Source organism: Euleptes europaea, chromosome 17 (genome assembly GCF_029931775.1).
Source record: "Euleptes europaea isolate rEulEur1 chromosome 17, rEulEur1.hap1, whole genome shotgun sequence".
Taxonomy (NCBI): Eukaryota; Metazoa; Chordata; class Lepidosauria; order Squamata; family Sphaerodactylidae; genus Euleptes; species Euleptes europaea.
Genome location: NC_079328.1, coordinates 24,423,593 through 24,436,634, shown reverse-complemented (window position 1 = coordinate 24,436,634; position 13,042 = coordinate 24,423,593). Strand labels below are relative to the sequence as shown.

General features: G+C 45.9%; 1 protein-coding gene across 1 annotated transcript in view; it reads right to left on the bottom strand.

Annotated features, from left to right (window-relative positions):
* PEPD (peptidase D) overlaps nt 1-13,042 on the bottom strand; it is a 182,132-nt gene that overhangs the window by 107,123 nt on the left and 61,967 nt on the right. Inside the window, exons 8-9 of the mRNA XM_056862584.1 lie at nt 9,850-9,925; nt 8,057-8,103 (exon numbers count right to left, since the gene is read on the bottom strand). Of these exons, the coding sequence (XP_056718562.1) occupies nt 8,057-8,103; nt 9,850-9,925 (123 nt within the window). The remainder of the gene's footprint in view (nt 1-8,056; nt 8,104-9,849; nt 9,926-13,042) is intronic.

Sequence of the window (13,042 nt, the reverse complement as noted above, 5' to 3'; positions counted from 1 at the left end):
CAGACACTCTGTGAAGTAGGTGGGGGCTGAGAGAGCTCTAAGAGCTGTGATTAGCCCAAGGTCATCCGGCTGGCTTCATGTGGAGAAGTGGGGAATCAAATCCAGTTCTCCAGATCAGAGTTCACCAGAGTTTAGACTACTACTACAAGATCTCAGTTGTTAAACAGTGTGGAAATACTTCTATTGTCAATTCAAAAAAAGGAAGACCAGCAATTTTCTCATTGCTGTGGTATATGGGGTGCTTTAGATGAGATGTGCATTTATTTATGTATTTTATTTAGAAAATGTATTGCTCCAGTAGCCTGCTGTCCCAGCTTTCTTAAGTAACATGCAAGTTCCCAAGATCGTATTTGTATAACCAATGCCCCAAGTCAGTGCTATGTAGTGGTTATAATGTCAGACTAGAATCTGGGAGACCCAGGTTTGACGCCCTTCTCTGGCATGGAAACTTGCTGGGTGATCCTGGGCAAGGCACACACTCTCAGCCTAACCTACCTCACAGGGTTGTTGTGAGGATAAAATGGAGGACAGGAGAACAATGTTGCCCACCGGGTCAAAGGCAGTATATAAATGAAATAAATAAGCAATCCTCACAAAGAATATGGAAGGGCCACCGTCCCCTTGGTTCCACAAACTCAACCCCAGCGCCCCCTACCCTAATCCTATAAAAAGCATTATTCAAAATAGGGGTTTGCATGACTCACTAAAGAATAATAAAATTTCAAAACAGTAACAACTAATTGCACATCTATTCCAAATCAAATTAAAACTTTTTAGTTGCAATTTATGCAACATACCTGATGAACTTGATCCAGTGGTACCAGCTTTTCAAAGACTGGAAAAAAATGGTCCAAGGTCGGGCTTTGTCCTCTGGGACGTTGTGATATCAGATTCCAAGCCAGACCGGACACTCACTTGTACCACTGATCAAACCCACTCCTGGGCACTTGAGGGCAGGGTGAAGAGGCAAAAGGCAGAATGGATCGCTACTCTTCATCTTTGACAGATTCCACAATACCAGCCCCACTAGTCCAGCCTTAAAACAGTTGATCAGTCAACAGAGCCACCCATTTGATAAGGGAGAGCCCCAAACCCTGCAACGTGCGGGTAACCTGCTGACATGCAAGAGCATCCCTGGATCTGGAGTACGGCCTCGCGTTCCAGCAGCTCTTTTTACAGACTATTCAGCTGTCTCCTAGAAATCAAATCAACCTTTTATTACGGCTGAATAAAAACCAGGCAATAAAGGAGGGAGAGCGGAATGCACTCACAGTTAAACCTTACGATATTTCTCCACTCGGTTGTATTATTGATTTGGTATTATTTAGGGCAGTTTAACTGTATGGAATATTTTCAGACCATTCCTGAACCTAGCTTTCAGAGAGCCTTCGACACGGGAAGCTGCCGTCTAGAACAGAAAGGATGTCATTGCATCCTGAAGGCGGAGATCCACCAAGAGTCACCTAGCCTTACCCTCTACAGTGCCAGATCTCTAGAGAGTCTCTCTGACCAGTTTGTCCTTTCTCCGCTAATCCTCACCAAAGCTGCAAGAAAAGTCATAATGCTTACATTTGCCACGACCAAGCAAATCAGTGTCAGAGCGGTGAAGTTGTTGCATTATCAGACTAAGATCGGGAAAATCCAAATTCAATTCCCCACTCTGTTCTGGAAGCTTGCTGGGTGACCTCGGATGAGTCACACACTCTCAAACTAACCTACCTCACAAGGTTGTTGTGAGGATAAAATGAATCTGTAAGCTGCTTTGAGTCCTCATTGGTGAGAAAGGGGGTAGAGATGAAGTTAAATAAATAAAATTACTTCAGTAAAAAAAAAAGTACAGAGTATGTGGGATTAGAGAGCCAGTGTGGTGTAGTGGTTAAGGTGTCGAATGAGGACCTGGGAAACCAGGATGGATGCCGGCAATGGCAAACCTTCTCCTAACGTCTCTTGCCTTGAAACCCTATGGGGTAGCCATAAGTCAGCTGTGACTTGATCACAGAAAAAAGTGGGATAAACTGTCAAGTTTCGCAGATGGACAGAGAATATTGGAAATGACCTTTGACTGCAGAAGCCAAAGGGGACCTGCACACTCAAATGTTCCCAACAAGGGGTTGGGTATGTGTGTCACATTCTGAGCTTATCAGCAAAACAGAAGGCAAGAGACAGTTTAAAGAGAGGTGGAATGGTAATGTCATTCTCCCCTTCCCAAGCCACAATTTAGCTTCATTGGGAATAAGAGAAGCTGCATCTGCATTTGTGATGCTTTCCCTTGCCACAAAAGATGCATTGAAAAAAATATTTTTACCCCACAGGCCTCTAGCCATCTTACCAAGAATACACATTTTACCCTATACACGTTAGCACGATTAATACCTTCTGATCCTCCCAAAGGTGACTTTGGGACTGAAGGCCACACTCACAACACTTTGCTTCCTAATTTTCACCAAGCAGCCAGATTTGCATTTCGCAAAGGTTCTTGTTTTGGCAGGGGCTGGGTCAGCCAACAGAGAAGACAGGCCCCTTTCACCTCCCCACTGCCTTATTGTAACAAAGACTGTAGCTGTAAGGGTGGCAGGGGGCAATGCCAGGCCCAGCTCTACCCTATGCTTACCCAGAAGGAGGAGGTCTGGCAGGGGGAGAGGTGGGCAAGAAGCTAGGAGTGCAGATTCATTTGTTCCCTGCAGTGGGCAAGGAAGGAGTTGGGTTGCTGTCATTTCTTCACACATCGCATAGTTAAATTGTGGAACTCCCTGCCCCAGGATGTGGTGATGGCTGCCAACTTGGAAAGTTTTAAGAGGAGAGTGGACATGTTCATGGAGGAGAGGGCTATTCATGGCTACTAGTAAAAATGGATACTAGTCATGATGCATACCTATTCTCTCCAGGATCAGATGAGCATACCTAGTCTATTAGGTGCTTTGGAACACAGGCAGGACAATGCTGCTGCAGTTGTCTTGTTTGTGGGCTTCCTAGAGGCACCTGGTTGGCCACTGTGTGAACAGACTGTTGGACTTCATAGACTTTGGTCTGATCCAGCATGGCCTTTCTTATGTTCTTATGTCCGTGGAGAGTTTTGTGGATGCGCCCTTCATTATGAGGCACTTGCGTCCTGGCAAAGCCACAAAGACAAGCTTGACAGCTAAAATAAAAAAAACCCTGAAGCTGTAAACCAGTACGATTCAGAAGAGTTCATTCCATAATCACCTCCTCGGTATTTTGTGAGACACTCTCCGTTCCCACCCAGATGGAAGGAAAGAGCAAACACGTCCCATATTTGCAGGTCGCCTTCTAAAAAAACCCAGACTCATTAAAAAAAAGTGCTGAAAACTAGCATCATGGCATATTTCATCGCAAGACTGGAGAGAACAAGGTGGAGCGTTTTAAAAAAAACCTTCAAAAAGGCTTCATAATGCAGCACATATGCTAATCCCACCCACCTAAAAATGGCATTTTGGTTTCAGCCGAGATGGGTGAGGGGATGAGGCCGACTCACTCAACCGGATCTCTGCAGAGCCCCGATTTCCTTCCCCACTGCGCTGGGCTGGAAATGAGGGCTGGAAAGCAAAGTTTATGCCAGCATTTTGCCTGGTACAAACGAAAGCATGCCGAGTAAGGACATCCCTTTGAGACTCTACAATTCATTTTAATGGAATCCCAATTTGTATCCAAATGCCACTTGACAAAAAATGATGAGCCAAGTGTTAATTACCTCATTAAAAAATGCCATTTTTCTAACATGATGAGAAGAACGAGATCAGAATAGATACCACCTAGTGACAACCCCCCCCCCAAGTGCACGGCAAATTTAACTTCCCAGAAAAGTTTATGCAGTCACCATACGGATCTGTAAATAATCAAATTACCGGTAAGCATTTACGATTAATCCATACGACTTTAGGAAAATGAGAGAGAGGGAAGTATGATACAAGTGACTTCTGGCACTTTCCCCCTGCAGAATTATATCAGGATGCAAAGAGTGGTGCAGTAGTTAGAGTGTCAGCCTAGGATCGTAGAGACCCAGGTTCAAATCCGTGCTCTGCCAGGTAAGTTTGCTGGGTGGGCCAGTCAAACACACTCAACCTAGCTTATCTTGCAGGGATGTTGTGAGGATAAAATGGAGGAGAGGAGAATGAGGTCAGCCACTTTGGGTTTCCATTGGGGGTGTGAATGAAGTAAATAATTGGTGGGTCAAATAAATCTGTCCTGAATCACAAACTGAGGAACTCTTCAAGGGCCTTTATTCTTTCAATCTGTTGCAAGGCAGACCGCTCTTGACCCAAAACCTACACAATTCTCTGCTTCTTTCTTTACTGTGACTTCAACATGCAAACCACGGGGGTCTTCAGTTAGTGGGCGTCTACACATAAACTGTACCTTGGCCTAAGGTGGGTTATAGGCAGGGGCATAGCTGCTATTTCTTTTTTCTCTTCTTGAAAGAGAAAGAGAGAAAGTTTGGCCCATTTGGAAAGGAGGGCAGTTGCGTAGGTGTCTTTGTTCTCAACACAGCATGATAACATTGCACCTATCCACATTTCCTTTTCTGCATCAGTACCTGCAATCCTCTTACATCTCATCACCCTACAGAGAAAAGTAGGAAGAACTGTTCTGTATAATTTTTTTTAAAAAAAAATTAAAAGTGGATCCGGTGTTTTATTTAAAAATGAGCCGTGGGATTAAAATTACTCTTCTTGTGTGCAAAAGTACAGTTGTACTTCTCAGAATTACATCACAGGAGAATAAAACACGGGAAGCATGTTTAAAGGTACAGATTGAGTATCCTTTATCCAGACTGCTGGGGCCAGAAGTGGTCTTTATTTTGGATCTTTCCATATTTTGGAATTTTGCCATATACATAATGAGATACCTTGGGAATGGGACCCAAGCCTAAACATGAAATTCATTTATGTTTTATATATACTTTATACACACAGCCTGAATGTAATTTTAAATAATATTTTTAATAATTTTGTGTACATTGAGCCAGCGTGGTGCAGTGGTTAAGAGCGGTGGTTTGGAGCGGTAGACTCTGATCTGGAGAACTGGGTTTGATTCCCCACTCCTCCACATGAGCAGCGGAGGCTAATCTGGTGAACCGGATTTGTTTCCCCACTCCTACACACGAAGCCAGCTGGGTGACCTTGGGCTAGTCACAGCTCTCTTAGAGCTCTCTCAGCCCCACCCACCTCACAGGGTGTCTGTTGTGGGGAAGGGAAGGTGATTGTAAGCCGGTTTGAGTCTCCCTTAAGGGGTAGAGAAAGTCGGCATATAAAAACCAACCCTTCTTTTTCTTCAACGGCACTGCTGAGGGCCTGTGAGTAATGCCTGCATGTCGGCTCAAAAGGTCCGGTTTTTGGATCAGTCTGGGTATCGGATGTCTGGATAAGGGATACTCAACCTGTACATCTGAAAGCACCCGAGCTCCTAGCCATCGTAGCTGTAAAAACTCGTTTGAAAGCACGTTAGCAACGAACCCACTGGCGTCTCAGAAGTGAAAGAAGAGACCAAGACTTTCAGTTTTGTAGGTATGAACTCCCCGCAACCTGCGCAGTTCCTCGCCACCCCGCCCACCCCACCAAGAAACTACACAAAACAGCAAAAAGCGCAGATCGAGCAATTGCAAAATAGAAGCAGTTATGCAAATCAGCTCACGCTGCAGAATGTACAGATTTCTCAGAATTCAGCCTCACTGGATGCTGAATTTTAAATTTTGTTTTATCTGTGCCTGCAGCTCAGGCTATTGTTCAAGTCTGGACACTGATCCGCTGGTGCTCCTTTCCACCTGTTCTCCCCGGGCTGCTCCTTGTTTATCGGACCCTTTGCTCACCAATATCCATCGCATGCTTAATAATCAACAAGAGTGCCTTTCTCTTCCTAACCAGACTTCTTCTGCACTTTCTCTCGCAAAGGTACAGAGTTGTTCAAACCCTGTGTGTGATGTAAAGGGCTGTCAAGTCACGGCTGACTCATGACAACCCCGTAGGGTTTTCAAGGCAAGAGAAGTTCAGAGGTGGTTTGCCACTGCCCGCCTCTGCGTGGGCTGAAAGAGTTCGGAGAGATCTGTGACTGGCCCAAGGTCACCCAGCAGGCTTTGTGTGGAGGAGTGCGGAATAAAACCTGGTTCCTCCAGGTTAGAGTCTGATGCGCTTAACCACTATACCATGCTGGCTCCCTACTCGGGCAGAAGTTCATCACGTGTTTACTTTTCCTGAGTCCTGTTATTTGATTGGGGAAGTTTTGTCTTATTGACACAAGTAATGTCTTTTGATGTCTGGGAATTTGGCAGGAATTTCATAACAATTTCTTGCTGATTCTCAAAGCTATTCTCATTGGTTCTCACAACAGATGACCTCTGAAAAGGTATATAGGGGCTTGAGATTGTAAGAAGTTGGGAGATTCTTCCCAAGCATGCTTGTATGCTGTTAGGCTTCTTGGGTAAGGCTCCCCAACATGACTCTTTCATGGGTATGTAACTTTGAATTTTTCTACTGTGTATCTGTATCCAGATCTATACTATTTTGCTTGAATATTTTAGATTTTTCCATGTAACCAACTCTTATATTTTTCTGTTTTTATATTTTACTTTTTCATTTTTTATACTGAACTAACTACAATGCCCCATGACGCAGAGTGGTAAGCTGCAGTACTGCAGTCCAAGCTCTGCTCACAACCTGAGTTCGATCCCAACAGAAGTCAGTTTCAGGTAGCCAGTTCAAGGCTGATTCAGTCTTCCATCTTTCTGAGGTCAGTAAAATGAGTACCCAGCTTGCTGGGGGTAAAGGGAAGATGACTGGGGAAGGCACTGGCAAATCACCCCGTAAACATAGTCTAACTAGTAACGTTGGGATGTGACATCACCCCATGGGTCAGGAATGACCCGGTGCTTGCACAGGGGACCTGTACCTTTTATAACTACAATAAAAAGGATTTTTTTAATTCAAAGTTTGTATCCTTGCTTGGGGTGATTATTTTCTGTTGCTCGTCTAGAAGGTCAGACCAGAACCAACGAGTTAAAATTAAATCAAAAGAGTTTCCATCTAGACATTAGGAAGAATTTTCCAACAGTTAGAGTGGTTCCTCAGTGGAACAGGCTTCCTCGGGAGGTGGTAAGCGCTCCTTCCCTGGAGGTTTTTAAGCAGAGGCTAGATGGCCATCTGTCAGCAATGCGGATTCTATGACCTTAGGCAGTTCATGAGAGGGAGGGCATCTTGGACATCTTCTGGGCATGGAGTAGGGCTCACTGGGGGTGCGAGGGGGGGAGGTAGTTATGAAATTCCTGCATTGTGCAGGGGGTTGGACTAGATGACCCTGGTGGTCCCTTCCGATTATATGATTGGTTAAATAAGATCACATATTTTTCTGTGAAATACAAGATCTAAAAACCTTAGGCACCTATCACAACAAATGACCACTTCACAAGCATCTTCACTTTCTATGCCTCCCTGTGTAGCACACTGGGAGTGCCCCGCATGTCCTGGTGAATACAGGCCAAACTTGCTCCATTCTGCACGCCTCTGCGGGCGGCCGCTAAGAGGCACAGCAACACAGACAAGGGCAGGACACAGAACGGCCGAGCTTTCATTAAGGAAACTGACACCGCAAATATGAATTGAAATGCATAAACAAAACCGGCAATATTTGTTCCAGCTGCAGCACAAACCGCAGCGAGCGCCCCAGGACATTTTATGGGCCCCCATAAATACTTGTGTTCGTACCAGGCATAACCATGTTATTCACACCCATAAAAACCTGCTTTATTGGAAGCTATCAAGCAATAATAATGGCTATTAGATATAGTTTCTGTAAATTACATAAAAAGTCGGCAAAGAGAATTATGCTGCCTTAAACCATATCTAAAAGCAATCAAGCGCCGTCTAATAACTTGAAGGAAACTGATGAAATGCTGTCTGCCTAATAAAATAATATTTCCAACACCACCTCGAAATGAGCTCCTGTAATTGCCATTAAATCAGCATCATTTGGGCTTCATCTGTTGCGTCCCTGTTAACAAAGACAGACTCGCCCATAACTTTGTCACTCGGATCAAAAGGGAACTCACCTCTCCAGTTCGTACTCTTTCATGCCCGGCTTTATCGCTTTCATAACCTGTTGGCATAAACACAAGACACACCCTAACAAATCTACTTATTTAACAGAGGGGCTCGCTGGAAAAGCTCGTATATTGTGGTCACCTTGGGGGTTACGCTGCAGTTGGGGACACATAAAAAGACCAGCCCTTGTGCCCATTCACGAGATTTGGTGAAGAGTGTAGACGTGGGGTTGAACCCCGCAAAAAATTACCACCGACTGAAGAACTGTCAGCAGCGGGGCACAATTTTCACTCTTCCACTTACCCCTGCAGTGCAAAAAGACCCCAAACTTCTGCTCCTAGGGACAGAGATCCCAGGAACATGGGAGGTTCGGCAAAGCCTCCCCCTTCCCACAACCCACTGTCAACAATCCATTCCCCAATCTCAGATCACCATGGGAGTTTTTAATTTTTATTTAAATAAGCAATTGATATATGATTATAACATTACACCAATCTGTCTATCAGGCTCTCTGAATTCCCAGCTTTTGTTTGGGGGGGGGGGGAAGTAAGTCCATAGCCCTTTTCACTGCAGAGATATAAGTGGAAAAGCATTACCTAGACAACAAGTGGGGCTAGAGACTTTTTTAATTAAATGGAAACTGGCAATTCAGAGAACCTGACATAGCAATATGGAAATTAAAAAACAACAACAGTGGCAGGGGGCAATGGCTGCTGCCACAGGGGGCTGAGGCAAGGGAAATGATGCCGAGGTGGGTAGGATCAGGAAGATCCAAACTTTCCCTTCAACATAGGTGCCATCCTGGCTTTGCTGTGATCTTTGCCAAACCTTTGTTGCTGTGATGTTTTGGGAAAGATCAAAGCAAAGATAGGGATCACCCAGGAAGTGCATGGATGAACCATAGCATCCACATAAAGAAGTCATGTCTAAGTGACAGAAGGAGGAGGAGGAAGAGGAAGAATTGATTTTGATACCCCACTTTTTCCTCTACCTTTAAGGAGACTCAAAGCAGTTTACAATTGCCTTCTCCTCCCCACAACAGACACCTTGTGAGGTAGGTGGGGCTGAGAGAGCTCTGAGAGAACTGTGACTAGCCCAAGTTCACCCAGCAGGCTTCATGTGGAGGAGTAGGGAAACCAACACAGTTCACCAGATTAGAGTCTGCCACTCATGTGGAGGAGTGGGGAATCAAACCCTGTTCTCCAGATTAGAGTCTACTGCTCATGTGTAGGAGTGGGGAAACCAACCCACCAGAGTAGAGTCCAAACCACCAGAGTAGAGTCCGCCGCTCATGTGGAGGAGTGGGGAATCAAATCTGGTTCTCCAGATTAGAGTCCGCCACTCTCAACCACTACACCATGCTGGCACCTGCACATGGAGGAATCCACTTGCATGGTGCCGAGTAAGCATCATCCTGCAAAGGAGGGCACATGAAGCTGCCTTCTAGTAATTCACCACCAGCCAGTACTAGACTGAGTTTTATCTGTAGGTCTTTCACATCACCTACCACCTGGTCCCTTTAACTGGAGATACCAGGGATTGAACCTGGGACCTTCTGCATGCCAGGCAGATGCTCCGCCACTAAGAGTTCTGCTCTCACAACTTTGTGCCCTACGCATCAACACCAAGTTCAAGGGCAGGTGCATTATTAAGTTCTATTTAGGAGGGACATTATCCTCCTAATTCTACCCAGCTCTTCCATTACTCTATTACGAACCAATTCAGGTGGCGGAGAACCATCTCTGAAAAACTACTGTTACACAAAGAGCAAAAAAATTATTATCTGTAAAAGATCCATTACCTCTTTATGAGCTTCACTGGAAATTTTATTGGCGTAGCGGAGGACTTCCAGCTCCATGTCCGTCTTAATCACGCGGCTTCAAAAGGAAAAAAAATCAGGTTAGCAATTCTCCCTACAGCTGAGTCACGTCTAAGCAGGCAGCACAAAGAATAGCTGGGCATCCTAATTGGCAAACCTACAGCAAATCAGGTGCCTTCCAAAAAAAGCAAGGGGCTATTATGGGATAGCAGCAGAGGCTACATTATGAAAGAAAGTATTTGGCTGGCATCAATTTAGCCTCAGTAAGATGGGCTGAAAAGTATCTGCAAAGCTGTTAAGAGCAACCCAACTGTGACACACACAATGCGAAGAGGGTGGAAATAGCAGGAGCGGTTGGCACACTTGAGAAGGAGGAGAGGCAAGATCTATGGATCTGGTTAGGGTAGCTAGTAGGGGTAGGCAGAAGGTCGAGCAAGGTTCAGTGGCCAACTTTGGGCAGAGCGCTAAGTGCGGGTAGTCTGGCAAAGAATGCTGGACCCCACAGGGCACTTGCGCTGTGAAACCAGGGGATCGCTCTAATGTAGATTAGTTTGCTTTCAGTGATCCTAAGAACTTAGAACTTGACATTAGGAAGAATTTTCTAACAGTTAGAGCAGTTCCTCAGTGGAACAGGCTTCCTTGGGAGGTGGTAAGCTCTCCTTCCATGGAGGTTTTTAAGAACAGGTTAGATGGCCATCTGTCAGCGATGCTGATTATGTGACCTTAGGCAGATGATGAGAGGGAAGGCATCTTGGCCATCTTCTGGTCACTGGGGGTGTGGTGGGGGGGGAGGTAGTTGTGAATGTCCTGCATTGTGCAGGGGGTTGGACTAGATGACCCTGGTGGTCCCTTCCAACTCTATGATTCTAACACACCCTTACTTGAAAAATGTAATGCATATCAGTGGACCACAGGGAGTCTAGGGGTTAAAAACCAGACAACACGAGACTGAATCCAGCCTGTTTGCCATACGGGTGGCAACAATCTCCTGTCTTCTTCTCACACAGCGAACACTGGCCCAGGGTGCCTTCTACTTGGCCTATCAAGGTCAGCGTCGTGCGCTCTGACTGGTAGCAGCTCTCTAGGGTCTCAGGTCAAGGTCTTTCCACATCACCTTTGAGGGACTGCATTTAGGACCTTGCTGGGGACTGCATTTAGGACCTTGGCATGCAAAGCAGGTGCTCTACCATTGAGCCACGGCCCCTGTCCATGCTGCTGCGACTTTCAGGCTTGGTAGACTCAAGAGAAAACCACTTTTGTCTCTCTTTCTTACTTTCTGTCTTTCTCTGGCTCTTTCCCCGATGCCCACTTTCACTCTTTCTTTCTGCCCCCTACCACATATCTCTCTCTGCCTCGCTCTTTCTTTCTGCCTTAACAGCCGCAGCAACTTTCCCAGTGGCCCAACAGCTTCCTGTCCCCCACAGCAACAGTGGAGCTGACTCTCCCAGCTGCCAGCCCGCCCAGCATCTTCTTCCCCCAACAGTAACAATGGCGGCAGCGATTCTCTTGCCCGCCTTGCAGCTTCCCCCAGTTTCCCCTCCCCTTGCAAACCAATGGCAGAAGTGATTCTCCCGGCTGCCCACCCAGCAGCTTTCCCCCCTCCCACACACACCAACAGCAGCAGCAAGGATCCCGGCAGGCCCCCCCCCCCAACGGCGTCAGCAACCTTCCCACCAGCCTGCTTGCAGCTTCGCTGCCTCAGGGCATGTGCAGACAAACCTCGTGTTTGGGGGGATTTAAACCCCCAATGTATATTTTCCCTCTTATTCCCCCCCCCCCCGCGCCCACTGCCATTGCTGCTGCTCCTGGCCAGACTCCCAGCTTGGTGTAGTGGTTAAGAGCGGTGGTTTGGAGCAGTGGACTCTAATCTGGTGAACTGGATTTGTTTCCCCACTCTTACACATGAAGCCAGCTGGGTGATCTTAGGCTAGTCACAGCTCTCTTAGAGATCTCTCAGCCCCACCAACCTCAAAAAGTGTCTGTTGTGGGGAGGGGAAGGAAAGGTGGTTGTAAACCAGTTTGATTTTTCCTTAAATGGCAGAGAAAGTTGGCATATAAAAACCAACTCTTCTTCTTCTGAAGCCAGGCCCACTGTAGCTCCCCGCCCCATTGCTGCTGCCACTGCTCCCAGGCTGGCAAGGAGGTAAGTTTTGACGTTGTCTGCACATGCACAGACAACCTTTTTTTTGGGGGGGGGTTTACACTCCCCAAGTTTTTTGAAGGATTTCAGATTTTTCTGCAAATATGGACTGTCCCCCAAGTTTGCAAAAATATTTGTTTTCTTTCTGTGTGGCCCAGATCTACAGATTTAGATATCCGCAGATAGGGGGCACACTTGGGAAATAGTATATAGATCTGCCTTTCTCACTGGCACTCAAGGCAGATTACAGGTAAGATTAAAAATGTCAGTCATTCAAATTCTTGGGGGCCCTCATATGAGTGGAAAGATGGCATAGTAACCTTTTAAATAAATAAATAAATAAATAAGCAGATTACAAAATATGGAATCTTACAATTTTCTTACAGATTGATGTTATGATCACATTTGAATTGATCAGCTAAGGTTCCTAGTAAGACACAGGAGCAGTTTAAAATACACCAACATGCAGAAGGTCTACAAATCCACAATGCCAAGGGAAAACAGCTGGGAAAGCGAGCACACCCAGCATTATGGGGTCAAATCCGGCTCTCAGCTGAGGCCGTAGCCAGAGATTCTACAGTCCGGGGGTGGGAGCTTGAAGGGGATAATTGTTCAGTCATCTTCAAACCGTAAAAGCTCAGAAATCTGATATGCTTATTTACTTAAGTGGCGAGCTAAACTCGAACTGGAATTTAACTGCCAGGTGCTCAAGGGCTAAGCTCTCGATTCTAGGGTCAGCTGCAAATGGATATGCTGTCCAGAGAGGTTACATATGTCCAATGCAGTCATCACTGACTGAGCAATTTTTGCTCTTCACAAAAAGTACGATATTATTATTGGACTTGCTCTTCCTTGATCTGGGCTTAACCCCTGCTTACACTCCACCCCCCCCACCCCCCGGCCAAAACCATACAATGATCTCCATTATCAGCCAACCAGTAGCTTAAAGGCGTGCGTGTTTGTTTTCTCTTTTTCAACCATAAGGTGCAGGCCTCTTAACGGGGCTGCTTCTTGTGATTCCTCAAGTTACAGACC